Here is a 27961-nt window from a genome sequence, read left to right as displayed (position 1 = left end):
AATTTTATATTATAGAATATATAAATCATGTTCATCTTGGTAATTTTGTAATTTTAGATAATATTAAGTGAGGTAGCATTTGTAATGTAATATCCAGGTTATATATATATATATATATATATATATATATATATATATATATATATATATATATATATATATATATATATATATATATATATATATATATATATATATATATATATATATATATATATATATATATATATATATATATGCATTGAACCATATTTGATTTTAAATGCATTGGCAAACGCATGATGGGATGTGCGATAGATGCAGTCTGATTCTTCTTTCTTCCCCGCATTTACTTGCCGTCAAAGCGCGTCTGATCGCACATGCGTTAATTGGCTTCCAGAAATGTTTCATTCGGATCCAAAACAAGACTTATGCTATCCGATTTGCTGCAAGGGGATGTACTCTTTGACAACTGTCTTCGACCGTACGGTTGCCTTATTCAGAAGGGTTGTGTCCGTCGGTCAATGCTTGCAGCGATCGACTGTATTTTTCTGTGCATGTTGAATTCAACGATGTTGGTAGGTGCACCTTCTCGGTTCTTATCTGCTTCCTATTAATATGATGATGATGATGATTACAGAAACCCTACTTCCACCGTAGTTGTTTGGCCCGCTCCTCTCCATTTCGGATCCGATCCGCTGATCGCCAATGCCACCAAACTAATAATTGTTCTGTTTCCAGCTCTGAAATCATGGCAGGATGTCCCGCGAATCTCAACCTCGGCGGCGCGGAGATTCGTGGCGATCTCGACGAGAGGAATCCTCCTATCTTCCTCCCCAATCAGCCTCCGGATTCATCCCTCCTTGCGCTCGACATTGGAGGTAGCTGCAATTGATTTCTTGGCATGCTTTGGTATTTGAATTTTCGATCCTAGCGTGGATTCGCATAGTAATCAGCCTCAAATAGGAATCCCCCTATCTGAATTTTTTTGACATGATTTCTTGGTGACCGTAGGGACTCTGATTAAGTTGGTGTATTTCTCGGAAGGGCTTCTACATTTTGTGAAGTTCGAACGGAGGCGCCTTCATGATTGCTTGGATTTCATCCGGTCCAAAAAGCTTATATCCCCCAATGGTGTGATTTTATTCTTTTCCTTTTTACAATTTTAACCTTTTTTTTTCCATATTACAATTTTACGTAAATACGATAAAAGGGTATATAATATGACAGCATGTGATGCGCACGATCACGTCATGTTTTGTTAATACATTTTAGTTTAAAACTTTAGTGAAAATTCAATTAAGATGTGCCAGGAGTGTACAATTTTCCTGGCTGATCTATACGATTCAAAGCTTGGTTAGCTAGTATAGAAAGATCCACTAATTCTGCAGTTGAAGATAATATGAATGAACTAATGCAAGTAGCCAAATATCCAACAAAAATGTGTAAAATGGATTCTTTCACAAAAATCAGCATATAACAAGAAGAGAACTACTAAACCTCAGCATATTTACACAAGTGGTTGCCCTGAGTCAGTCAAATTCTAGTTGTCTCTTATGACCAATTCCAGAAATCTCAACCTGCTTCTACGAAATGATTTATCACAGTTCTTGAAGAATTCTGGACGACTGTATAACTGTATTTTGGCACTCTTTTCCTCGCCTTACAAGAGAGATGCATGTGGAAAATGGCATCACTGATTCACTTATATGCATGATGATAGTGAACCAAGTGGATTCTAGTAAAAATGAAGAGACTTGCAAAGCTGCAACATAGATATAATGAAGGACTGGAAAACGCATGATCCATGCTACATCATTGAGGAAATCAACAAATTGCTGGAGGTGTAGTAATTACCAATGGGCATATCAACTTCATAATGGAATAAGATACTGAATTATAAATGGTATCATTAAAATGCAGGATCTGGAGGAATCATCGAACTAGAGGGAGGATTCTTTGTTAATTCATTGATTTTCTATTAAATAATTTAAATGTAACCTAGCTCTAGAGAGAATTAAAGAATTAAATGCTAGTATATTTGGTAGTCTTGAGTTGGAAATACTCAGTGTTTGTACTTCTTAACCTGTTATTTTCATGCAGTCAAACATATCCTGTCCTGATAGTTCAGCAGACAAAAGGTCATGCTCATAAGTCATTTTTTTTTATGTACATCTTCACCTTAGCTCACCAGCACATATTGTCAGATATCCCCTTTCAGGGATGCTTTGATGAAGCCATATAAACTTGGTAAGGACCCAAGCAAGTTGTGTGAGACATGTATTCCCATGTTCTTCTCCAAGTATCACAAGCTTCTTTTTTTCGGTTTATATCATAATTTTTACAGTTAACGCAACCAGAATATGTTTGTTCTGCTTAGTGTTTTTATTGAAATTTTCATATGTCATCACTCATTAGTTTGTGATACAGTTTGCTGAATACTATTAAGTCTTAACTCATTTTGGCAGGTTTTTCTGCGGAACCATCAAATGGACATGCAACAATAAAGGTTACACACTTTTTTGTCTCCTTTTTGTATTTTTGTGATTGTCATTCTCCATACATGATTTACAATCTCCTTGCATGAATCATGATGGAGCAGGATGTTTCACATGAGGTTATTGTTTTATGTGTTACAGAAAGCAAATAAATTTTCCCTTTCAAAATTTCCATATAGAAATTTGTTATGTTACATGAAAAACCAATTACTAAATTATTTCAATTCCTTGTATAAATTTATTTTGCTTTTTGGAACATAAATTTTCTTGTAGAACCGGTTGTGTGATCGAACTAGTGTTTGGTGGGATTTGAAAAAATTGGTAAGGAATTTTATCTCGAGAAATGTGATCTAGATTTGACAATTCCTTTAACAAGATTAATTGTTAATTATAATCTATCATAGGATGTTAGTCTATTTTAGTGCTGAGTACTTTTATGCAGGATAGATACTGTTAGGATGTTGATACCAAGATTGTACAAGAAATTAGTAGTCAAACTTACTTTTGTGAGGGTGAGCATTTCTGTAACTGTAAGGTTGTTCTTTTACAATCTGGTTGGCCAAGGTTTGGATTCACAGAAACATTGCTTCTTGTAGGGGCCTACACTGACTTTCCCCAACATCACATTGGTGGATAACTCATGTACTATGTTATCCTCTTCTAGTTAAACTTACTTTTGTCTCAGAAATTATTCAAAAACTCCTGCATATGAATGTTAAATATTTTTTACTTATTCTCTTACTAGTCTTAGATAAGCTTAATATATTTAAAGGTAATGTAAGGATTATATTATCAGCGACATGTCTAGATAATGTTGTTATTTGTAGTGTAAGGTAAGGATTGCCGAACTGGTCTGTACCAATGTATCGACCATGTGTCGGTACGGCACATATCGAGGTGTACCAACATTTAATTGACCCAATATGGGTCAAATTTTGATATCATCATAATTAAAGACACTAATCACAGCATTAACATAATTAGTCCTCTTTCACCACTATAAACATGTCAAACATCCTAATAGGTATTAAAAACATTGAATTGACCCAATATTGATCAAAATTTGATTAAATCATCATTAAAACCACTAATCACAGTATTAAAAATCTTAATTAAAATCTAATTACACCTATTATATCATCACAAACATATAAATCACCTTAATATGCATGAAATACAAAGATTTGACTCATTAAGTGTCTAATTTCGAAAAAATAAGCATTAAACACACTAATCACAACATTAAGCTTAATTACTCTTTAATTAATACTATTCTATCACTAAAATCATATCAAACAACATATTAGACATTAAGTCATTAACAACATAGAATAGGCTTAATCATCTCATAAATCAATAAAAATCTAGAAAGAGAATACATATCTCTTGATTAGAGTGTTCTTCCTCTTAATCCTCCCAAATTAGCCTCCCAAATTTGATCTAATCCATAAATCATAGTTTTGTTGAGTTTAGGAGAGTGAAAATATGAGAATGAGAAAGAGATGTAAGTGAGAAAGAGTTTGAGAGAGTTGAAGAGATTGAGAGAGTGAAATGAGTTGAAAGAGTGGGGAGGAAAAGGTTTAAAAACCCTTTTCAATGGTTCAAACGGTCAATTTGACTATTTGAAATAGGGCAATCTCAGCCCTTGGTCGGTAATGGTCAGATTTTGACCGTTATTGACTAGTACAGACTGTGTATCGGATGATATGGGGTTATGTAATGGTATCGCCTAGTATACGGCGGTTCGCGTACCGGTTCCATGTTGGACCATTATATACCACCCGTACTAGGCGATATGTGTCGGTACAGCAAACCCTGGTGTAAGGAAACAAACCTAACACATAAAGCGAGTTATTTCTTAGTTGCTGGCTTTTAGATAATGAAGACTAAGGAAATAAGAGAATATTTTCAAAAGCAGCAAATGTCTCAATAATAAATTTTTTTCAAAAGAAAGTCTAGCATACTTTGATCCTTGTAATTGAGATGCATGACTATAGATTGCAAAACCACGTGGACTGCTGTTGATTTATCAGTTCGTTCAGTTGCTAGGACATGGACCAATCCTAACCAGATGGGCGGTTCAGGTCTGGTACATGGTTCACCTCCAGGTAAATCCTATAAACAACGCTTATCACCTAGTACAAGCCCAGTAACGAGTATGTATTGGGCGGTAAAAACATACCTGGTAGTGACTGTTCTTCTAAATAGTTTGGAGAAAGTTCGTTAACCTTTAGTGTTCACATGACACAAATTATGTGATATGTATGAAGAAACAAGTAAAGAGAAGTATCATGAATAATATATATATATATATATATATATATATATATATTTCATGTATTCAACGATAAATATATGTAGATTATTATGATTCATGCACCATATGCTAAGTGTAGTATGATATGTTCACTCCAAAGCCATATATTGCTGAAATTGTTGCATAAATTCAACTTTAAAATAACAGGTAGTTGTTTATATCCTTACATGGTTTTGTTTATTTTCCTTACTTAGTGTCTTGTTTTCTGGACACATTATCCATCATTTTTTTCACAAATGATAAGTGGTGAGAATATGATAAGACTCAATAGACCTTGTTATGAAACAATAAAAGTCTAACTGACATCTTCAAAATTTTCAGGTAAGGTTCCAAACCTTCAAGTTTTGTTAAGTGGATCTAGCTCCACTACCATTAGATCAATGTATTTTAAGTGTACATTATCCATCATCAAGTTATGTTCAAAACTTTGACAATTAAGGCAACACATAGTAGCAAAGAGAATGCATAAAAATAGTTTACACAGAGAATCTACTTAGAAAGACAACCATAACCAAGGATTGCCTTTTTGGGTACCAAACCCGTTTCGGCTATTTTTGGGACCGGTGAGTACCAGTCTATACCGGTATATTGACACATGGTATGCTGGTGTGTATCAGTGGCTTGGTGAAGAAGAAAAAGGGGGAGAAGGGGAAGGGGCGATGGAGGAATAGAGGAGGAAAGAGGGAGGAAGGAAGTAGAAGAAAGAAGAGAAGGAAAAGAGCAGAGTGAAGTGGCAGCGGCAAGACAACGGTAGTGTCAAAGTGGCAGCAGCAGCGGCGAGGAAGCGTCGAAGTAGTAGTGGTGAAGCGGTGATGGCAAGGTGGCAACATCTTATGCAAGAAGAGGGTTCGCGAACGCAAGCCCTAATCCTTTTTTTATTTTTATTTTTTAAGGCTGCTTTGGATAGGGCCCCACCAATTTTTTGAATTTTTTTATTATTTTAACTAGATTGCCCGAAACAGGAGGTCCACATATCAGCCTATGCCCGGATTGGTACGTACCATTTTGGGTGATACAGCAAACGTAGACCATAACAAAGAATGAAAATTATGACATTTTGTTCAGAAACAGACATATGCCAGATTGAACAGAACTAAACTTTCATTTGTATAAGAGAAACTTTACGAACACATAAAATAACATTTATAATGTTTCACCCCTGCCCATATTGACAATGCTAAACTTTCAATTATCACAATTGTCACTGACTAACTAGCCCTTTTCCTTTGTTTCTTTAGGACCTTATGCATGTAGGAATAATCTGTATAAGTCGGACTCACAACAATGGCACTCAATTAATTTTCATATAAATTTTGATAAGATACACTGGTGTTCTCAATTGGCATGCTCTTGAATAAAGAAAGTAGAGAGAATAAAAGTTGACATGATCTATGCTTTTTTATTTTCCACCATTATTGAGTCTCTTATCAAGCAATCTAGTAAAAATCTCTCATCTCAACTTTAAAATTGGGACACCTAGACATGTTAATAATGGTAATTGTTCAACATAGATTTTAAATGCTTAAATGCCTCTCTTATATTAGAATATTGCATTCTGTTCTCCTTTTAAAAAAATTGTAGCCGAGTGATTGGACCTGGTTTTCTATTAATGTGTTCTCAATGCTTGATTAGGCTACAGGTGGTGGAGCATTTAAATTTACTGGCAGATTCAAGGAGATTCTAGGTGTCAGTCTTGATAAGCTGGATGAAATTGATAGTGTTGTAGCCGGAGCCAACTTTTTGTTGAAGGTCTACTGCTGAAACTCTCATATGATTCTTGTGTTACTGATTTGCATTACAATATAGTAGTCAATTCTTTTACTAATGATTGATCAGGTTGATTATCCCATTAAATGAGCTGCGTCTTCTTTCTTTGTGAAATTGATGTGTTTTTGTATTAGTATTATACTTTTAGCATTGATGATAACACTTAGAGACTGCAGGTCTTCTCATTGCATATCATGTTGTACTGTTAAACATGGTGAGTGGAATGTCAGAACTCAGGTAAGCAAATTTAAAGCTGAATAACTCTGCTTAAACAACTAATGTATTTGTTATACTGCTCTAATCATAACTTTGTAGATCAGAATTTTTTTGCTAAAGTAATGTTTTTCTACTACTTTGCTGGTACTGTATCAGTCAAATAAGCATAAATGTTTCTACATGTATGATATTGGAACAATTCTTCAGGAGTTTTGATAGCTTCTTTAGATTAAATCATTAACTGTTATTTATGGGCAGGAAATCCCTGGAGAATCTTTTACACACATGGATGGGAAAAGGCAAGCTGTAGAAATTGACAGAAACAACTTATTTCCCTACCTCCTTGTCAATATTGGTTCAGGTGTCGGTCTCATAAAGGTAACTTGCATATGGTACTATTTTGTGATACTTCAACCAACCATTTGCTAATTGCATAAATCCAATAAGGTGTTTGCATATAATGGTATGCAGGTTACAGGAAACAGGAAGTTTGAACGGGTAACCGGAACACATATTGGTGGTGGCACAATGTTTGGTTTAGCAAAACTTTTAACAGGTTGCTTGAGGTAATTTTGCTTCCATCATATGCTTTTATTCAAAGGTTTTGATTTGGTTTTGAATCATGTAACCTGAATGTGTACAGTTATGATGAATTCTTGAAGCTGAGTCAGCAAGGGGATAATCTAGTACTTGACTTAATTGTGAAGGATATCTGTGGAGATTTAGTTAGTGAACAGGTATGAGATTATATAATAAAGTTTGCTAGTTAAAGTATGATGGCCAGTATGGTTGCTGTACCAGGCATATCATCAACTTTAATGGTTGAAACTGGAGGCACCGAACAGTAGGTCCACTGCTTGATACCCCTATCATTTTTAATTTTTCCTTGAAATTTATTCTTTTTATTTTAATTTTCTATCTTCTTATGCTCCTCTCTCTCTTTTTCATTCTTTCTCAGTCTCTTTCATGGATCTACAGTACCCACCCCACCATATCATTGCCAATACCCCACTGCATTGTTGCTTCCTCCTCCGCTTCTAGTGCTCCTCGGTTTCCTCCTCCTTACCTCCTGTCTCCTCAATACCTCCTCTGCGATTTCTTCGTCTCTCTCCGCTTCTCCTCCTCTACCTTTTCCTCTTTCAACTTTGCCTCTCCTTCATTCTCTGCTTCTCCCCTTCCACCTCCTCCTCCTCCTCGGCTCATCCTTGCCTTTTATCAATCCTCTTCCTTCCTCCTCTTCTCTCCTCCTCCCCTCCTCTCTCCCTTTTTCTCTTGGTCTGGGTGATACCAACTCACAGTAGTGTTGGGAGATGGGGTTTAGATCATGATTTTAGACCTTGTGTTTTATTCTCATTTAGCATGTCATTGTTTGTTGTGAACTTAGAACCAAGGTATGCAATTTCGAATAATGCCGTCCGGTACGGGCGGTATGTATCGGTCCGTCAGCTTATCGGTACACGGACCGCTCGTTACTAGACGGAATGAAATATATATATATATATATATATATATATATATATATATATATATATATATATATATATATATATATATATATACCAAGCGGTATATCGCTCGGTATACAGTTTCATACCGTACCGAGTGAACGTCGAAACTCCGGTACGATACGAAATTGCATACCTTGCTTAGAACAATCTAGTAACATGAGAAATAGTTTATAATCTTGTTAAGTCCAACAAATGGACCATGACCTTCATATATAGTTGCTTAACTGTTCCCAAACATCTTGGATCAGTTATACACAATTTGTTGTTCCCTAATATCTTGGATTGATTATATGGACTCTTTCTTTCTTTTAATATCTATTGAGGTCCATGAAACTGGACAATCCAATTGTCATCGTATTCTTTACTAATTATCCATTTGATCTTCTTCTACCCCTCCTATTATCTCTGATATCACTGTCCTTGTCCTATCAGTGCATTTGTGGACCCTTAATAGATGTTTTGGTCAATGTTTCTTGTTCCAGAGAGTTATCTCAACATCCTCATCTATCATAAATTATCCCTTCCACTATCAACTCTTACCAAAAAGAATAGATTGTTATATAACTGATTAGTGAAACTTTCATTTTAATCTAAGGTGTATTCTACATTGTACTTTAACATTTTAAATATCTTAATTTAGAGAAGTATTTTTTTGTTCAATCTTTGCATATGAAAATTAGTTCCTCAATCTCAAACTATAGTTCCTAGTATCAAGCTTCTTTTTTCTTTTTTTTTCTGAATTTACTTGACTGCATATTTTAGATGTGCTCTCTTTCTGTGATATAAGTTAAACTTAGATCCATCTTGGTCATTAATTAAATCCGTTGTCTACCAGAGTAATTTAGAGGTTCTTCTAGTATTGGTGATTATAAAATTTTCTTTAATGAAACTGTGCACTATGGGACTTCATCATAAACAATTCTAATTTTTATTCACCATGGATAAGAAGGTAAGGGACTTGAGGTTTGCTCTTGATACAACCCTGTAATAATAGAAATTTTACTCATTATCACATTTTCTTGTTTTTACAATAGCAAAAACTTGTTAATTCATGTTACGATTACAAGGATGTTTTATTCCTCTCTAGATTAAAATTTCTCTCATTATTTCTTTAATAACTATATTAAAATTTTCCATGTTTGTTAAAATAGTTTAAGATTTTTTACTTCTCTTCTATCTAAATTAACAACACAAAATTAATTTTGGAATAATTATCGTTTAATCTTGGTTCATTCACTCTCAACCAAAGTTATATATGATTGCCCAACTTAATTGCTTGATGAGTTGTGAAGCTCTATGTATCCTTTGTTCTTACAGTATACCCAAATGCTACACCTTCAATTGTAAGGTGGCATCCTTTGTAGTTGTTTAAATTTTGATTGTAACTACTTAAGCAAATTGATTTTCAATCTCGTAAACTTTTGTATGGATAACATCAAAAGCTAGGTCCTTGATAGTTGCATCTTATCTCATAATTATTGCACCTCCTTGATCTTAGTTTTAGCACTTAATAAGTTGATGTTTAACATTTTCTTTATCTTCAATTACATTTGGATTTTATCACTCGTTAACTTTTACACTTTCAAGATGCTTCATTACACTTATTTTCCCCAAGAACTTTAGCCAATTTTTAAAGTCTTTAGTCATCAATCTTCACACTATACTAATGTCAGCTTCTTCCAAGTTTCATCTATGCTAGGAAGTTGGGCTATATTATAGTCTTTTGTTAGGTTTGTTTGAGTCAGATCAGAGTTTGATTGCAATCTTTATAAGTTCAGAAGGTTTTAAATCTTAGTTCGATACTGGATTTGGTGATCTACTAGACTGACATAATACTCGTGTACTTCATAGTTCATAACACCTATTATTAGCTGAAGAAAATATTAAAAATTTAAATACTGATCAGTACCAGACCATATGGTCTGATGTTGATCCTTGCTTGGACCAGTAAATACCAGTCGGTACATGATCCTTGCTCAGACTAGTAAACACTGGTTGCTACAATACATATCAACCAATATTTGAAACCTTATTATTGGTAATATTTGGTGTGATTTTTTTGATATTTTATCCTTCTAAAGTATAAGATCTAGTGGATCTTTATTGTAAGTGAGTCTGTCTTAGACAAGTTAAATTAAGTAAAAACTCTATCTAATTATATACTTGCATTTTGAAGAATTTTAGTTAACTTAAAGCTGAAGGAATCATTTGTTATAAATGTCATTTAACTTCTCTTGTGTTGAGTGAATGGCACTGAGACCATATATGATGTTTAAGTTTTCTTCATCATTGAGCCCTTCTTTTGATTGGGCATCTCTCTCTTGTCCATCCCTATCTTTCTTGTTTTTTTTTTTCTCTTCTCTTCCTCTAATTCATAGGCTCTTTCCTCATTTCTCCATTGTAGATCCAAAGAAACTGCATCAGAAATACATGCTCCAGTGATTGATCAAACATATGGTCTCACCATTCTCTTCTTTTTAGCCCAGAATGTAAAAGAAAAACTTTACCAGAAGTAGAAATGCTAGTGTAGTATGGTTCAGAGAAGATAGGAAAGCAAGCAGGTGGATTGTAGCTCCGAAAGACAAACATATTTTTGTCCATTAGCTTTCATTCTGCTTCTAAAGCTTCAAATATTCTATCAACACATGGCACATGGAGATAATTGTTTCCTATGAAGATTCTTATTTCAGTTTGCCTGAACTGACTCACTTTTATGTAATAGAACTTTTTTTAGTCATGGTTCAAAATTTCAATGCTGGACAATTACCAAATATTAGTCCTTTGTGGCGGCCATGGATAGGTGGACATATATGATGGCCATGGATGGTGACCATGAGGGTCTCGGGGATGATGCCAACATTGATTTCGAGCTTGTAAGAAGAATTTGTGGAATCTTGAAAGCATCGATACATGTATGAAGTGGTCATGAGACAACATTCTAGAGATTCTTAATATTAAGACAATCCCTGATGTGGAGAGACTTGAACCATATCTCTGTATCATTAATTGAAGATAGGACACTCAAATATCTAGAGACTCTCCATTTCATTCTATGAACATAGAATATTCACATTTTAATACTGATCAATATATTGTGTTCGTCATGTAGGTCATCCCAATGAGGATGATATGAAGTGCTAGAAGTCATCCGACAGCAAGAGGGAAACAAGAGGTCTACCACATGATTAAATTGATGAATTGAATTCTAAGATTCGGAATCAAATTGTTCAATTACTAGTCAAGATGTTACAATGTAAGCTGCTTCTGGTTAAGGGACCAAATTCTTATAGTTTGCCTTTCTAAACCGAATTTATCTATCATAGATGAATGCATATCTCAAGGTCACAGAGATCAAATTTTATAAGGTTTGTTGTGTTGGTTGCAGATGAAAATTAGTTGTTCAATTCAACAGATCATAGTGCATGCACCACAATGCATTATTGATTGCTGGAGCTCCTTGTGTTGATCATGGACTTAGACATGTGAATATCTTAAGGACAAGATAGTGAATTATGCAAATCGATTACATCTATATTAGGTTCGTTTACTGTCTAGTTGGATCTAAGTTGAGTTCATTTGAGCTAGATCTGACTTTGAATTTTTTTTTTATTTCTAATGATTTTAGGGGTTGATTTTGATGATACTCTTGTTAAGTTTTGACAGTGATATTAAAGAATGTAGAACTTTTCACCATAGAAATAGGAGTCTGTCTTAGGTAGGTGTAGACTATGCAAACTTTGTTTGATTTTGTTTCCTTCTGAAAGAGTTAAGTTGGCTTAAGAGCCCGAGAAATCTAATAAATGGGCATTCAGCTTCTTTTTGAAACATGTGATTTATTTTGACATTTATTATGATTCAATTCAGTCATATCTTGAATTTTTTTACTGATTTTATATTTTATGTTTCTATTTTAAATTTATGATCTTGGACTAACCTCTCTAATGGCAATCCTCATGCTAAAATCTTAGTTGTCACTGAATTTGTTCACTAATGTTGTGGGTCACATTTAGTGTGTTTTGAAATGTATTATTGATGCAACATGTTACTTCATAATGATGATCTTGCTCCATTGTATTTGATAATGGTCTATTTTTTATGTTTGTTTTGACAAACTTTTATGCTAGTTCCCAACTAACTACTGTTTTGCTGCTGGGGACAGCTCTGAACAGATATAAAGTTGCAGATAAAAAATAGAACCTAATTCTATAAAGGAGGAAGACATGTTATTATATTATGTCATGGATGCTCAAGATAGTTATGCTATCTAGTAACGTATTGGATGTCATGAAAAGATGCTTAGTTTCATAAATTATCTGGTGAATCACTGGCTCAAAATATTATATATATATATATATATGACAAGTGGCAATTTATAATACTTATGGTGGTCCAACATCGTCTTTTTTGTACTTATCTAACTGGGTTATGTCTAACCAAATTGCCCCAGCAAGGTCTTTCTGCATCAACCCTTGCTTCAAGCTTTGGGAAGGTGATAACATCAAAAAGGACACTTTCAGATTACAAACCTGAAGATCTTGCTACTACATTGTTGAGTGCTTTTACTTATAATATTGCACAAGTATGTATGGCTTTCTCAGTTTATTGTATGCTTGAGTAAATATTTTCTTTTTGAGGAAAGGTTGATCAAGCCAGTCAAATCTTGATTTGAGATTATTATTCTCACCTACTTCTTTTCTAAACATTGAAATTAAGTTTTGATTAGTAGGTAGTATTTTAGGTTTATTGCATGTAATTCATGTTCCAAGAATTTTGGTACACACAATTTTAGTTTAACACTTTGTCATAAAAGCTTATCCAGTTTCTTGCACTTGATTATATAGTTTATCTATTTTGAACAAAGGCCCTTGCTTTGGTAAAACCTCAGTCAAACAATCAGCCTAGAATTTTCTTTGGCTTTTAGTCAAGTGTATGAGTCTCTTTATTTTTTTATGGTATAATCCTTGCATGCCACAACAATTCCAGAATGCAACAGAAATGCATTTGCCAAAAATAGAAACCAACATAATACCTTGAAGACTTGGACACTTTCAGACAACAAATATATTAGATTTAATGTTTTCTATCACACACCTTGTTTTTGTGTTAGAACATAATTATTCTTTTCTTGGCAACTTTTACAAATTATACCTCTATATCTTCTGTTTACTAGCTACTCTTGATTTTTTGACAGGTATTCTCTTAGATTTATCCACTTGAATTTGTGAATCTAAATAAATATTTCCATGAAAAAGATGAACTAATACATCTATCAATTCTGATGGCATATAGTAGTTCATTTTAACTAGTGGTTGGCCAACTAAAATATTCCACAAGGACTTGGCAGAAGATAAAGATAAAAGGAATTCGGAAATTAAGTATATGTAGAGGGTGGGCTTTGATACAATAAAGTTGTTCCTTTACAAACTGGAAAACAGAGACCCTCCCCACACCTCACATTGTGGGAGCATCGTGCACCGTATATGCCCATCACAATCTGGAGAGATGAAATGAGACCAAATTTTTTCTTTTTGTTTTCTGGCAGTAGTTCTGTTAGATATTGTTGAGTACTAGATATTGAAGTTATTTTGCAAGTATGTTAACTTTATCATGGCTGGTAAAAATTTTTCATGTCCAGAGAATCATCTTTCCTTCATAAACTAAATTGACTTGATTAGATATCAAGGCAAAGACAAGAACTTTATTTAATTCCATCATCTCCTTTATTAAGAATGGTTAATTAAAAAGTGAACCTTTGAAGATATTTTACTATGTATTTTTTAAAAGCACCTAATAGCTTTTTTTCAAGCTTCATAGTTTGGTGATACTAAGAAAAAGATCCTGCCAGATCTAATACGTCATTTTCCAACATTCTTCTTTTAAGTGTCTAGGAGCTAGTAATTGTTTCATGACGAAGCATGTACCAACTTGGGCGGTACATACCTGTTCGACTCTCCACTAAGATGCAGCTCGCTCGAGTCCCCATCGGCACACCCCGGCATATCATGTGTCGGTACACTAATATAGATTGGTATGTATGGTGCCAACAAATCTCCAAGATGGGTCTGGTACCCGAAATGACAAACCCTACAGCTGCAATAACTATATTAAAGGAATGATTATCTAGCTAAATATTCAGAAGTCTTTTGTTAAATTAGCATCCAATGTCTTATTGGAACTCCCCAAAAGCTATATTTTAAGAAATAAGTAGAAAAATGAATTGAACTATGAATTTTGCTCCCAAAACATGTTTCAATCAGTGAGTCAGCTGCAAAATAGTCTCCTACATGAAGAAGATTAAAACAAGGTGTCCCTATTTCCCATTTCCATTTTCCTATTTCCCAAAGATTAAAGGAGTTCTTTCTGTGAGACAATAAAACATTATTAGAGATTTGGGGAAGCATAATACTTGATAAAATATACTCTTTTTGTAATTTGTTGATGATACACTTCTTTTTGCTTGGCCTAGAAGGATTAAAATATTGGTTGTACAGGTATGTGCTGACCCCTAATAAATACCAAGTGTACGTATAATCTTGTACTTTTCTATTATACATCCTTATTTATTTATTTATTTATTAATGCCTGGTGGTTCAGGTCAATATATATAGTAGCATATATTGACCTACAGTCTAGTAGGTCATTGAAACTGGTAGTGCATCATAGGTAAATTTATGTTTGAGAAAATTATCTTTCTTGGCTATGGGAGTATCCCAATCTATCCCTAGGAGACCTACATACTGTAATTTCCAACTTCAAAATGTGATACAAGAAATGGAGGCTAAAGTCTCTATTTTGTGCACATTTGAAGGCTAAAACAAAATAAATTAGAAAAAAAATGAGGTAACAGAAATACATCCAATCGGAAAGATAAACAAAGAAAATAACTCTTTTTATAAGTCTGAAGTGTGATACAAGCCATAACTATTATGTGATTGTCCTAATCCATTCATAGGAAACCTACAAAGTGTAATTTCCAACTTCGAGCAATAAAGGAAATGGTAATCCCTGTTTTGTGCACATTTGGAGGCTCAACAGAATAAATTAGAAAAAAAATAATGAAGTAAAAAAAGATACAATCAGAAAAAACAAGAAAAGCAGAAAAATGAAAAACAACTTGTATATGTCCGGCATGAAGAATGTGATACAAAGCAAAATCTATTATGTCTGAGGATGATATCTTCTGTTCATCTTTATATCTGTAGATATCAGATTGCTTTTCTTGTAGCAGCATTCTTAATCTATCCATGTTTGAGAAATGATCTCTCTAGGCTATGAGATTGTCTTAATCTATTCCTAGGAGACCTACAGTGTAATTTCCAACTTCCACCAATATAAGAAACAATAATCCCTATTTTTTGAACATATCAAGGCTAAAGCAGAATGAATTAGAAAAAAAGTGTAGTAAAAAAGAATACAAGTCAGAGAAAAAGAAAGAAAGGATGAAGAATGTGATAAAAAGACAAAAATATTATGTTAGAGAATTGATCAAAGACTAACTTGTGTTTTTCTTTATGATGTGTACATTTCAGGTTGCTTTTCTTGTAGCAGCGCTCTTAGGTTTTAATAGAGTTTTCTTTGGAGGATCTTACATTCGTGGACATCCCAGCACAATGGACAACATATCTTATGCTATTAGTTATTGGTGAGTATTCTATTGTGTCTCTTAGGACATTAGTTAACGCTGTTCTTTGATCATCCAGCAATGATACTTGACGTATCATTTCTTTTTAATTTTACGTATTTTTACACACATGAATTTTTTTTGAGAGCAGCTTATAAAATTCTGAGTTGGAGCCTTGGAGGGATTATGTTTTTCGCCGGGCTTAGATTTTATTTTTGTGTTCAGGTCAAAGGGTCAAATGCAAGCAACTTTCTTGCGCCATGAGGGATTTCTAGGAGCTCTTGGTGCTTTAATGAGTTATAAGGAACTTGGTATCGAAGATATTGAAATGGTAGATGTACATTTGAACGATAAAGTAAGTCTCATTACAAATTAAAAATATATCCATTTTGTGTGGATATTCTCTAGATTATGTTTGTCATAGATTAGCATTGGCTGATGAAAACTGGCTTATGCTTAAGTTTATACTCGTTTCTTTAAGTTAGTTCATTTGTTGACATCTTTATTTTGACTGCACTGGTTTGTTCTGGAAAATGTCTTGGAAGATAGAGCCCCTCTCTCTGTAGTTTTGCAGCATAATATTTCTGTAAAAGTTTAAGTTTCAATATCCTTGAAGATATAAACAAAGTAGGGATTGAAATGTGGTTGTACTATCAAGATTGTTTGTATTATTTTCTTTTTTGCTCTCTTTATAGTACTTTTAGGCAATAATTGCTTCTGCTTCAGTTCTCTTGATTTTCCCTTCTATCTCAGTTATAGATAGTCCAAGTGCATTTTAAGATTCTTCCAAGCAAGGTTCGTTGTATCGTACCGTACCGACGTTTCGACCCGGGCTCGGTATGGTACGGTACCGGTATACCGGATGGTACATCAGGGCGTACTGAGCGGTATGCCCTGGTGTACCGAATATTTTTTTATTTTTTCATACTATAGCAGTGCTACAGTATAGTACTGTAGCACTGTAGCGATACCGGGCAGTACGCGTACCGGTAACCTGTCGGACTGGTACGTACCGCCCGGTATGGGCGGTACGCTTCGGTATGACAGATCTTGCTTCCAAGAACAATTAACAGTACCAATCTGTTTGATTCCAACAAACTGGACTCATTTGTTTTTGGTTTTCTGATTTCTTTAGTTATTGGTAATTATGCTAAACAAAGCAAGATTCTCGCTTAATTACAGCTTGTGTCAATGGGCTTGATTCTTTAGATTAATCAAGCTGAATGTGGTTATCAAGTGAATGATACCTTCTGACTCATAGTCCTTGCTTAAGATATTCCTTGCCATGTGAAACATGGAGCATTGACCATAATAACTTCTAGGTGCTCTTTGATTTACGATTTGGGAGTATAATATTATGTCTGTTAATGTTGTCCTTTTATCCCCTTTTTGTATAGAGCATGTTTTACGTACGGAACTGAAGCAATGAATGTTATGTTCTGCATGTTATTTCTCTTCTTAGTTGTCTTAATCGTTTGGTACTAATATTATTAGTTAAAACTTAAAAATATAATTGATCATTTCCACTTTAGGAAAATAAAGAAAGCCTTAGATATGCTCTTACATTTTAGTTTTGTCCCTATTTTGACAGGAAGATCAAGATTTACATGAACCTTCCTCAAATTCTGATGAAAGTGTGACAACTGACCCCAATGAACACAACATATTTCCATATCTTCTTGTCAATGTTGGCTCAGGTGTTAGCATGATTGAGGTACTTCTTTAATATGAATGAAGTAATAGTTTAAACTTCTATTGATGTCTAAGTTTTCTTTATAACATAGAAATTAATGCGAAAGCATGAAGCAGGTTATCGGGAAATGGAAATTTGAACGTATTATTGGGACACATCTGGGAGGTGGTACTATACTTGGCCTTGCAAGACTGTTGACAGGGTGTACAAGGTAGCGTTTGATTGAAAAGTTCCATTCTTTATATTATTTTGCCTTTATGTATTCCTTATCTCCTTTCTGCAGTTATGAAGAGTTCTTGGAGCTTAGCCAGAGAGGTAATAATCTAGCAGTAGATTTGACTGTTGGGGACATATATGGAAAGGAGGGTTATCCAAAGGTATATTTCCCTCAGTATCTTCATTATAAAGCAGTTATGATCTACTAGAAAAATAGGTGATTCAGTATTAATCACTAATAATGACCATCATCAATTATTTTTATCACTTATATTAACAATACAGGTGGCTTAATTAATTGCTCTATAAAAATTGAAAATAAAAAGCTCTTGAGACTTTCTGCAGTTTTTTTCGCATACCAAGTATTTCAAATTATATTGTAAATCTTCACCATATGAGATAGGGGTGAAATTCGGTCGGATAATACTCATCCAGATTTGTTTCCATATCCAGTTAGAGATGGATATGGTTGCATAAGTTCATGTTTTGTCACATTTGTTCTATATTTGAATATAGCTATCTGAAATTTTTTGGAGATGAGCACAAATATGCTTCAGGTTCCAACCTCTTCAAGTTTCCAAATATATGAATATACCTTGCAATGTTGAATTTAGCCAAATTAATTGTAGAAAAGCTGTTATTTGATAGGTTTGTCTATGCACACTATATGTACTATTTTTGCATGCTTCTTTTGCTTTTTGTGTTTGCTTTAATTTTTTTCCCATCTGAGAACAATGATTGATAGTTTTGAATAGTTTCTTAATTATCTATATAATGTTATCGCGGACTCATTTGAGACATATTTTAATCCCATTCCAATTTGTATCCATTATATATCCAGTTCATATTCGAGGCCATTTAAGACAGATAAGGTTGCATCATTTACTATGCTTTGCTATGAGTAACCAAATTCATATCATATTAAAAATGGATGATGATATGTTTCTTTTCTCTATTTAATCCATATCACCAATTTTTCTACTACATGGGGTACATGGCCTGCCATACTAATTTTGATATTTTGATTTTAGCTCCTTCAACATGATGTAATTTTTATCTCATATTTTGAATGGAGAATAGAGCTATTTCTCTGAACTTGGTAAATTATATCTCTTCTCATTTAGTTCCTATTTCATCTTGGTTTTGATGAAATTTTAGAGATGCTTGTTTAAATTTAAGAGATGATAGTGTAACACCCTTGATTAGTCCCACATCGAAAGTGGGCAAGATTAAGATTGGCTTATAAAGGTCTGATGAGTGTATTACTATAAACTTCAGCTTAAGCATTTTGGTCAGCCGACCTAGCATTTGGTCGGTGAGGAGTCCGAGTAGAAAAGGGCTACCCGTAGACGAAGTCAGTGGACTTGTCACGGCGTGGAGCCACCACTAGGCTATGCCTCACATGCACTATGCTAGGGCCTGATCTAGATTATGTTGGGCCTTGACGAGGACGTCAAGCCTTTGAGTGGAGTTGATTGTAACACCTCTGATTAGTCCCACATCGAAAGTGGGTAAGATTAAAATTGACTTATAAGGGTCTGATGAGTGTACTACTATAAATTTCAGCTTAAGCATTTTAGTCAGTGGTTTAGACCAAACGAAGTTGATAGGCTAATTAGCCCATCAGGCTCGGGTCGTGACAGATAGTGTCTTCATATTACTATTCTATTAACTTTTTTTTGGCACCCAGGATAACCTCACCCCAGAATGGGATAGAAACCTAGTAGCTTTTCAATCAAATCATATTTTGTTTTGGCCACCCCCAACTTAAATTAATGGTCCCAAAAACATAGTTTAACCTGAATGTCATTTTGTTTTGATGGGAATTTGTTTTATATCTTTTGCAACACTGTGATATTGAGTTTCTTTTGCCTGTTCATTCTGTCTCTAAACTTTTGATATTTCTTTTCCTTTCACTGAGAGGCTCTCTCATTAAATAAAATGTGATTATGAAAATTTTGATTTTTTTTTCTTTTTTGAGACTGATGTCGAGTTTCAATTGCCCAACCTACTTTGTGAATTTTTTAGACACCTAACTAAAGCTCATCCTACAGTAGTATAAGATATCATTAGCTTTTCAATTTAATCATGTTGTACTTTGTCCATCCTCGATTTTAATTGATGACCCTGATATCATGTTTTGTTGGGAATTATGACTGCCATATCTTCTTGATAGGAATTTGTTTCTTCTTCTTCTTTTACTAATTGAATCTCATTTGCCCCTTCTTTCTATGTCCAAACTTTTTGTTTTTTTTTGTTCTGTTTGTTTTTTTCTTTCTCCCTGGGAGATTCTCTTGTTAAATAATATGTTATACTTAAAATGCATAGGATGAAAACCTAGGAGCAATGGCATTCCGAGTACTTCAAAGGAAATATATCAAAAGTTAATCTCAATGTTCTTTTCCTTAATTAAATTCTTTCTTCAATGCTCCAAAAACAGCCAAACCCAATTAGTGATGTCCGCTCCACATAAATCTCTAAAATATTAATAACAGAATTCATGCCTATATCCCTTTTTTTCACTATTTTCCATTGAACAACTGAAAGAGGATCCTTCCTTGAAACACTAAACTCTTCAACTGTGACAGCCTTCATTTTGTCAAATGATTTTCAAGAATCCTACCCAAATAGTGTGAGATTATGGAAAAGCTAAAAGCTTATGGGATTGTGCTCTTCTACAACCTATATTGATCATTATTAGCTTATGATGGTCCTTATTGTTGGTATCCAATTCACCTTAGAGGCTAACATTAGTCCTTGTTTTTAAGTTCATAAGTAAGCAAAAGTGGTTGTTCTAGACTACATGACAACAATGACGCATTGGAATCAATCACAAAGAAACTTCTGTTTTACAGCACTTTTGCAGGTTCTTTTTAATTTTACAGATGTATATGTTATGAACCAAACCTAGCAAGTTTATGTGGTGCATCAATCATTTGTTCTTTTCTCTTATCACGTTTATCCATTGTAACTCACTTTTTCTTATAAAATCATAGCATGGTCTTCCAGCATCAACAACTGCATCTAGCTTCGGGAAGGTAACTTCAAACAAGCTTTCGGATTACAAAGCAGAGGATCTTGCTGCAGCTCTCTTGAATGCTTTCACATATAATATTGGACAAGTAAGTATAAGATGCTAGTCACAGCTGAACTTTGAAAATACCAGTAGGTTGATTTTACAAGCCCATAGGGAAATTCTTATTGGAAATAAGCTGTAAAATTTAGCTAGAAAGTAAAAAAGTGATGCCCAGAGGAAATAATCCCATATGCATCTTTCATCATATGTAACTTCTGTTTACTCTTGCATCAATATGGAAGTTTTCAAATTGAAAAAATTCAGCTCCCAGTAATTTGTTGCAAAGATTGTCATACCAAGCAGCTGTATTGTCAAGTCCCATGCTAGAAAGATAACAGTACATGCCATGCAAACCTGTGATAGAGGTGCAAACACATGACTAAACAAAATTTTTATCTGCAGTGTACTGATTGGTGCGTGGACATGCTATCTAGCATGGCATGCACTTTTACAATGCCTGAAAGATATTGGTATGCTTTCATGTAATGGTACAATCATCCTCGACTTATAGATCTTCCAGCTTGTGTAATTTACCAGTTCCTTGAAAAATTATCTTCGGAAAAATGTAAATCTTGAGATTTGGTTCAATAAGCTTAACATAATAGCGCAAGTCAACTGGCATACAAGTGATTGAATCTGATAAAATGTCTTGCATTTACAAACAAGCATGTTTATGTACATAAAACCAAGCTTTTAAGATTTGATACTAGAACACTACAAGTAACTTGGCTAACTTGAGAGGGTCTAGGAGAGAATTTGAGGGGAAGTAGGTTGGGAGAAAGGGAGTGAAAAGATACAAAACTAGGGTAGAAAGACTGAAAGAGGGTGAAAAAGGAATTTTATAGGGAGGTCAAACAGGCCCTTAATAGGTACCTGTTGGATACAGTAACCAGAGGTAGGCCAGGTAGACGCTTCAATAGTCTAAACCTGGTGGTAAGCCAGGTTGCTAACGTTACCACCTAGCAACCTAAGTTTCAGATGGGACCAGGAGAAGTTGCTTGGTTCATGTCCCATTCGTTGGTCGGACTTGTAAATACATGATGGTCTGATCAGTTTTTGAGATATTGCAGAAAACTTTGATTTCTTCCTAAAACAATGTAATAAATATGTTTTTTTTTTTTTGAATCATTGAAAAATATGGTCGACAAATGATACAATGCTGCAGCACCCTTTGGGTTCATTCTTTGGAATCTTTTTGAGCCAGATCAGCTCAAGAACTCTTTGAGTTCATTATGGCAATAAGACAACAGCTTAGGGTGTACCTTTTTTGTTCTATGATTTTTTGATGCATTTTCATTGTTAATTATAGTAACTCTTTCAGAGATTGAAGTCTTTTTAGACACAATGCTTAATAGCAGGAAATGATCCATGTAACTGATTCCAGACGCGGTGTTATGGCTTTTAGTTGTTGTGTATAGTATTTTTTGGGTTTATTAATGTGTAAGAGTCCTGATATGGTTATAGGACATGAGAGTTAGTTGCTTAGCTATTAGCAGTGATAATATTTGAAGTTTCTTAGATGTTAGTTTTGTTTTAATTTGAACAGTAATGAGATTACCAGCAAATTGTATATTTCTCCTGCAAGTTCTCTTCATTAACTATATATATTGATGTGAACCTGAGGGCTCAAACTTAGATGTTCTCTTTATTTTCTATGCAGTAAAAATTTATTTTTGTAGATAAATTGATATTTTCTTTGTCTTCTACACAGTAAGTTAATTTATTTTTGTAGGTAAATTCTTTAGCTTGTAATTCAGGAGGCCTTTTCTCCTCGAATTGGAGAAAGACTTGCTGGAGTCTTAATTTTGACATCTTGGTATTAAAGCAAGATGTTCTACCCAGCTTTTTGAATGTTCTTATCTTTCTCAACATCCAATGAGTGTTGCCAAAACCATATCCACCATGCCAGTGTCAACCACTGTCGTCACCCTAGTATCTTTGTGAGGGCTTCTTCATTCAACCAGCTTTGGGTAGCAGCGGATGGCAGAAACAGTTAACAATAGATGATACAATGAGGGTCTTTTACTTTTAGTGTATATATCTATATTTGAGGAATTATGCTAGACCAGTTTGGTTTTCGAAGCAGGATAAGAGTATCGGGGGCATTAGTAGCCATTTAAAAATAGGCATGTTTCTCGTCTTCTAGTTTAGTTGAATTCATATTAGTTTAGTAGTGATCTTAGAGTTGATAATTATTGGGAGGATTCTTATCGAAATTGAATCTGAAAAGCAGTTGCAAAAGGCCATTTTTAACAATTCACTCTAGGTAAATTGCATTCAGGTTGAAGATTGAGGATCTGAAATATAAATACATCTTTCTGAGTTATGATTTATGGCATGTGTTTCTTTTTAGTCTAATGGATTTAAATTGTTAAGCACTATGTGGTACCAATAGCTCTTGAAATTTTATTTATCAATTTTTCTTTGAAGATATTAGATTTCAGCAACTTATATACTGTAACATCCCAACCTTTTATGTCTAGTCTGGTGCCCATCACATATTCTCATTTGCAGCAAGAACTATGCTGCGTAGACTCCTGAAACAAAATTTTTAAAATAATTGCTACTACAGGCTGTAGCCATGCCAGGTTCAACAATATGCACGTGGAGAAAGCTACTATGTCCTTCTGAAACCCAAGGCACCTATTTTCCGAGAAGCTAGCTCCTCTTCAAGCTATTTACCTTGCAAATCATAAAATTCGTGCAAGGGGTCAATCTGTAATCTGAAAGAAACAAAACCTCATACAAAATAGTGGATGTTTTCCAGGAAACCATAACTGACTGGAGAAAACTATTTCAGGAATTCCTGTAAAAGATATTATCAGAGTCTGCTTAAATTTGTTAAAATTATAGTGGTCATCAATATTTTTTCTTTTTTTTTTTTCTGTTGCACATTCTCCTTGTCAAAATGATTTAGATTGGTGAATTTTCTCTTATTACTAAAAGAAACAAGAGACTTCATTTGACATTTTTTATTCTAGTGTTGCTTCATGCAAGTTGACATGATTATGTTACTTTAATGCAACTTAAGACCTGACTTTAGATTATTATCTTCTTTATTTTTCATCATACCTAACTGGTCAAGGTGCATTTCTTCAGCTCTCTGGCAATTTTAAGTGTGTTCTCTCACTTCTAAGCTATGAATCTGTTCCAGATATCCTGTTTTGTGGCAAAGCTCTCAGGGCTCAAGAAAATTTTCTTCCGAGGAACTTACATATGTGGTCATGAAAAGATTATGGACAAGATTTCTTGTTCAATGAAATATTGGTAATTCACCTTTATCCTTAGAGAATTGATTAGAGTCCTTTTTTGTTCTTTAAATATCTCTTCCACTCATTCTGTTAAATTTCAAATATTGACTACTAGTGTTAATATAACAGTTTCTCAATCATTTATTAGATTATATTTTTTAAGCAAATTTTTTTAATGTTTATTCATCATATATATAATTTTTCTAATATCCTTCAGGTCAAAAGGTCAGCTACAAACAACCTTTTTATGTCACGAAGGGTTTTTAGGAGCTGTAGGTGCATTTTGGAGTTATGAGAACATGGGTATTGATGACTTCGCAACAAAGGAAGTCATGAAACAAGTTTTGCTAGGTGCTCCTTATATTGGAGGAAACTCTCCATCTTCTTATTCACCAAGACAGATATTTAACAATGTAAGTGATGAAACAGAACTCGTTTTATAATTTGTGACATTGTCTTGCCAAATAGCTCCATTTTGTTTCTTCATAACTGGAATCATATTTAGATGGTTTTTATCATTTCTTGTATTATGTGCATCATATACTCCAAGCTTTCAACTAGTGCATATGCAATTATTGATATTCAAAAAGTGCAGAGAAGTAACTTGATGACCAAATTGTTAGCTAGTTGTAGTGGAGGACATGATACTTTTATCAATGAGTTCGTATTTCTGAGATTGTGTTAAAATTAGCAAATCTTAGGTATGCTATATCTTGTCTAAGTTTATAAGATGATCTTTGTTCCTTGATATATTCAAATATTGTTTAGATAATTTGTTTTTCCTCGTACCATGATTGTCGATCAAATGAAGATTCACACTGGGTAAGTAATGTAAATAAATGTCAAAAGTCTTTGTCCATGTTTTTGCCTTCATCGTCTCTTTAGTTGTATAAATTGTATCCCAGTACCTCTCTCATGAATGTCAAGTTGTTTTAAGTCTCGTTTTGAAGTTTGAAAAAATCCAAATTCTAGAAAATAGATTTACTATATAATATATATGGGTGCGAAATATGTTTCTCTTTCAACTGGAAGGCTACAACATGCTATATCAGATATGAAGTTATCTATGTTTGAAAGGATTTTATGGTGCCTAGATAATTCTTGATGAAATTATAAGAAGCCCTTAATTTACTGGCTTACATAATTATAACCAGGGGTCCTCAGTCATGTCTATTTATAAAGTTTTCTATGTTTTACAAAAATAAGTTGTAAGGGCATGTTTGGCTTAACTTTTGGAAAGGCCTTATCTAGCTTTTGAAGCAAAAAAAGATCCTTTTGCAACTGTCTGTTGTTTAGTAACACACTTTCAGTATGGCTTTTTGGAAAAGAAGTCGAAAATTGAGTTTTAGTATGAGGTCAAAATCATTTCTGGACTTCCCATGACTTTTGATGGATACCTTTTGATACCTGGTATTTGTTCAAACTGTTAAATATTGGTTTGTATGTATTGGTACGACTGGTATTTAAAATCTTATTTGAAAGCTTCTATATTATAGAATAGACATGGAATAAGGCTCGTGCATTAGAACTCCCTTTTTCTCGTGGTGTAAACCATGAAACAAATGAGTTTCACAGAATATGAATGAATAACTGGAATACCTTCTAGATATAGTTTTATTACTCTGTTTCTCTTAATTGAGGCTTTAGGAAGTGGGTGCCTAGAAAACTGTGGTTCAATAAATTTGAAAGAACTTGCTAATCTTCAGGATGAGTGTGGGTTCAATTTGTTATTTGTATCTTCTAATACAAAAGACTGCATACTAACCAATACAGTGCCGTAATGATTGCATGGTCTCGGAATTCTAATATCATAGTGTAGCTGAACTAATTACAAGTTTGTGCAAGGTCAAGATTTGGGGCCTTCCCAAATAACTTCTCTGAACTTTATATGTTGAAGTAAAATTATGCCTGTTCTGATAACAAAAAGATAACAAGCTAAAGAAGCAATTGAGAGAGAGAGAGAGAGAGGGAGAGAGAGGCTATACCAGTTGCACATAAATCTGAAGTTACAGAAGTTAGTGAGAAACTGAAAGTGAGGAAGTAAAAAGAGTAAAATATTTAAGAATCTTTGTACAATTAGTTACGGAAGTAGCATATGTTTGTTATGTATATTTAATATCTCAATTATATATTGATTCCCATTACTTCCCCAAACAATTCATGTAATGCTATTAAAATTTGCAATGTATCGATGGTTCTCTTGAGTTCACCATTCATCTTTTATTATTCTCGCTAACAACCTCTTCCTCTTCTACATTCTCTGTGCAAAGAATTCTAGGCTGTCGTAGAGTTCTTTGGTATTGCTGGCTGAATATTTTTGCTTGTACAAACACATACCTGAACAAGAGTGGACCAGCATAAAAAGGATGAAACTAATGCACTAGACTCTAGATTGTATGGTGTCAATGTTTTTTTAATATCATATAGGCAAGCCTCTTTAAGACCGGCTTATTCTTCTTGTTGCTCTGATTTATTTCTTATTCTTCTTGTTGCTCTGATTTATTTCCTTTGTGTTTCATCGTTTCTAAAATATTTCAAGAATTATGAGATCACTTTAGTGTAATTTTTGTGACAACAAAATAGCAAATGTTGGTCACACAAGTTTTTGCTATTAGATTCCAAGGGTAATCTATCTTAATAGATCTTTTGTTTTGTATTTTTGTTCCCCCTAATTTCATGTTCATTTTCTAATCCATGCTTATAGCAAGCTTTTGTAATTAGTAAAGTTATCTGTAAGATGATAAATTATCCATTTGTTTATTTTCTTAGCTTTAACAATTAGTAGGGTCAGGGTCTGCAGTACCGAATTGTACCGCCCGGTATGAACGGTACGTACCGATCCGATCGGTTGTCGGTACGCGGACCGTCGGTTACCGATCCGAGTGCACTGTAGTACTGTAGCAGTACTACAGTACTCAGCACACCTAGGTGTACCGCTCGGTATACCGTACCGTACTGGTACCGAACCCAGATCGAAATACTGATACGGTACGGTATTGCGAACCTTGAATAGGGTTATATTTTAAAGTAAAAACTAGGTACCTTCTTTTTTACTGTATATTTAAGTTGGGAAAATATGAGTAAAATTTCAACTTATTCTTTGCTTGTTCAGGGTGGTAGTATGAACTTGAAGAAAGAAGCGGAGAGGTTACAGAACGAGAACACAGAACTAAATGCTGAAGTGCAAAGATTGCGAAATGAAAATGCCGAGCTGAGAGCCAAGTTAGAGAAGTTGCAACAGGACAAATCGCAAAGCTCTTAGACCATTACCATGAAATTTATAGTAACCAAGCTTGCGTTCATTAAAAACATAGGTTCGGTGTCATATCTCGTCTTTAAGCTTTTAATTGTACTCTTATGGTTAAAAACATTAGAGTTGTGGTCTCTGGCGATATTCTATCAATTTTCATGCAAAACATATGATTTGTCTCATGTGCGTACTCAAGCTATTTTGTTCTCTTTTTTATTAAAGACATATGATTTGTATATCTCATTCTTTAGAGAATAATGGACAATGTTGAAGACTATTATTTGGTTCAGTTATCAATCTGGGAACCTCTTCACATTAATCCGTAGCTATTTTGTTCTCCTTTTTATTATTGTATATATCATTCTATAGTGAATAATGGACAATGTTGAAGACTACTATTTGGTTATCTATTTGGGTAACCTCTTCACATTGATCTGTGTCCAAAACGAGCCACTGTAGTGGTTCGATACGTTGCATCTCTTTCAATTGTTGTTATTTGGATATGACTTTTGACGACGGAAAATATTATTGATGTCTTGATCAGTATGGATTGAGTTGTCAAAAGAATT

General features: G+C 34.1%; 1 protein-coding gene across 2 annotated transcripts; it reads left to right on the top strand.

Annotated features, from left to right (window-relative positions):
• The first annotated feature begins 444 nt into the window (after positions 1–444).
• LOC135649406 (pantothenate kinase 1-like) lies at positions 445–27681 on the top strand. Of its 2 annotated transcripts, XM_065167718.1 has the most exons (18): positions 445–557; positions 721–860; positions 994–1113; positions 2448–2488; positions 6427–6543; positions 7036–7155; positions 7249–7343; positions 7421–7514; positions 12733–12864; positions 15815–15927; positions 16132–16261; positions 17498–17620; positions 17716–17810; positions 17883–17976; positions 20812–20937; positions 24046–24158; positions 24360–24555; positions 27255–27681. In XM_065167718.1, the coding sequence occupies exons 2-18, from the start codon at positions 731–733 to the stop codon at positions 27402–27404; spliced, it is 1989 nt and encodes a 662-aa protein (XP_065023790.1). In that variant the 5' UTR covers positions 445–557; positions 721–730; the 3' UTR covers positions 27405–27681. The 2 variants fall into 2 exon arrangements, with proteins under 2 accessions (XP_065023790.1, XP_065023789.1); XM_065167717.1 differs by lacking the exon at positions 445–557 and having other exon boundaries at positions 611–860.
• Positions 27682–27961: the final 280 nt, after the last annotated feature.

Source organism: Musa acuminata, chromosome BXJ3-9, assembly GCF_036884655.1.
Source record: "Musa acuminata AAA Group cultivar baxijiao chromosome BXJ3-9, Cavendish_Baxijiao_AAA, whole genome shotgun sequence".
Lineage (NCBI taxonomy): Eukaryota > Viridiplantae > Streptophyta > Magnoliopsida > Zingiberales > Musaceae > Musa > Musa acuminata.
The sequence above is the reverse complement of the archived record's forward strand: the minus strand, read 5'-3'. Positions and strand labels throughout refer to the sequence as shown.

Bases quoted from the DNA above. Each gene is read 5' to 3' on its own strand.
- LOC135649406 (XM_065167718.1), top strand. From the start codon at position 731: ATGGCAGGATGTCCCGCGAATCTCAACCTCGGCGGCGCGGAGATTCGT. The intron at 7,156-7,248 runs GTAACTTGCATA...AATGGTATGCAG, and splicing joins CAGGTGTCGGTCTCATAAAG to GTTACAGGAAACAGGAAGTT. The intron at 24,556-27,254 runs GTAAGTGATGAA...TTGCTTGTTCAG, and splicing joins CAAGACAGATATTTAACAAT to GGTGGTAGTATGAACTTGAA.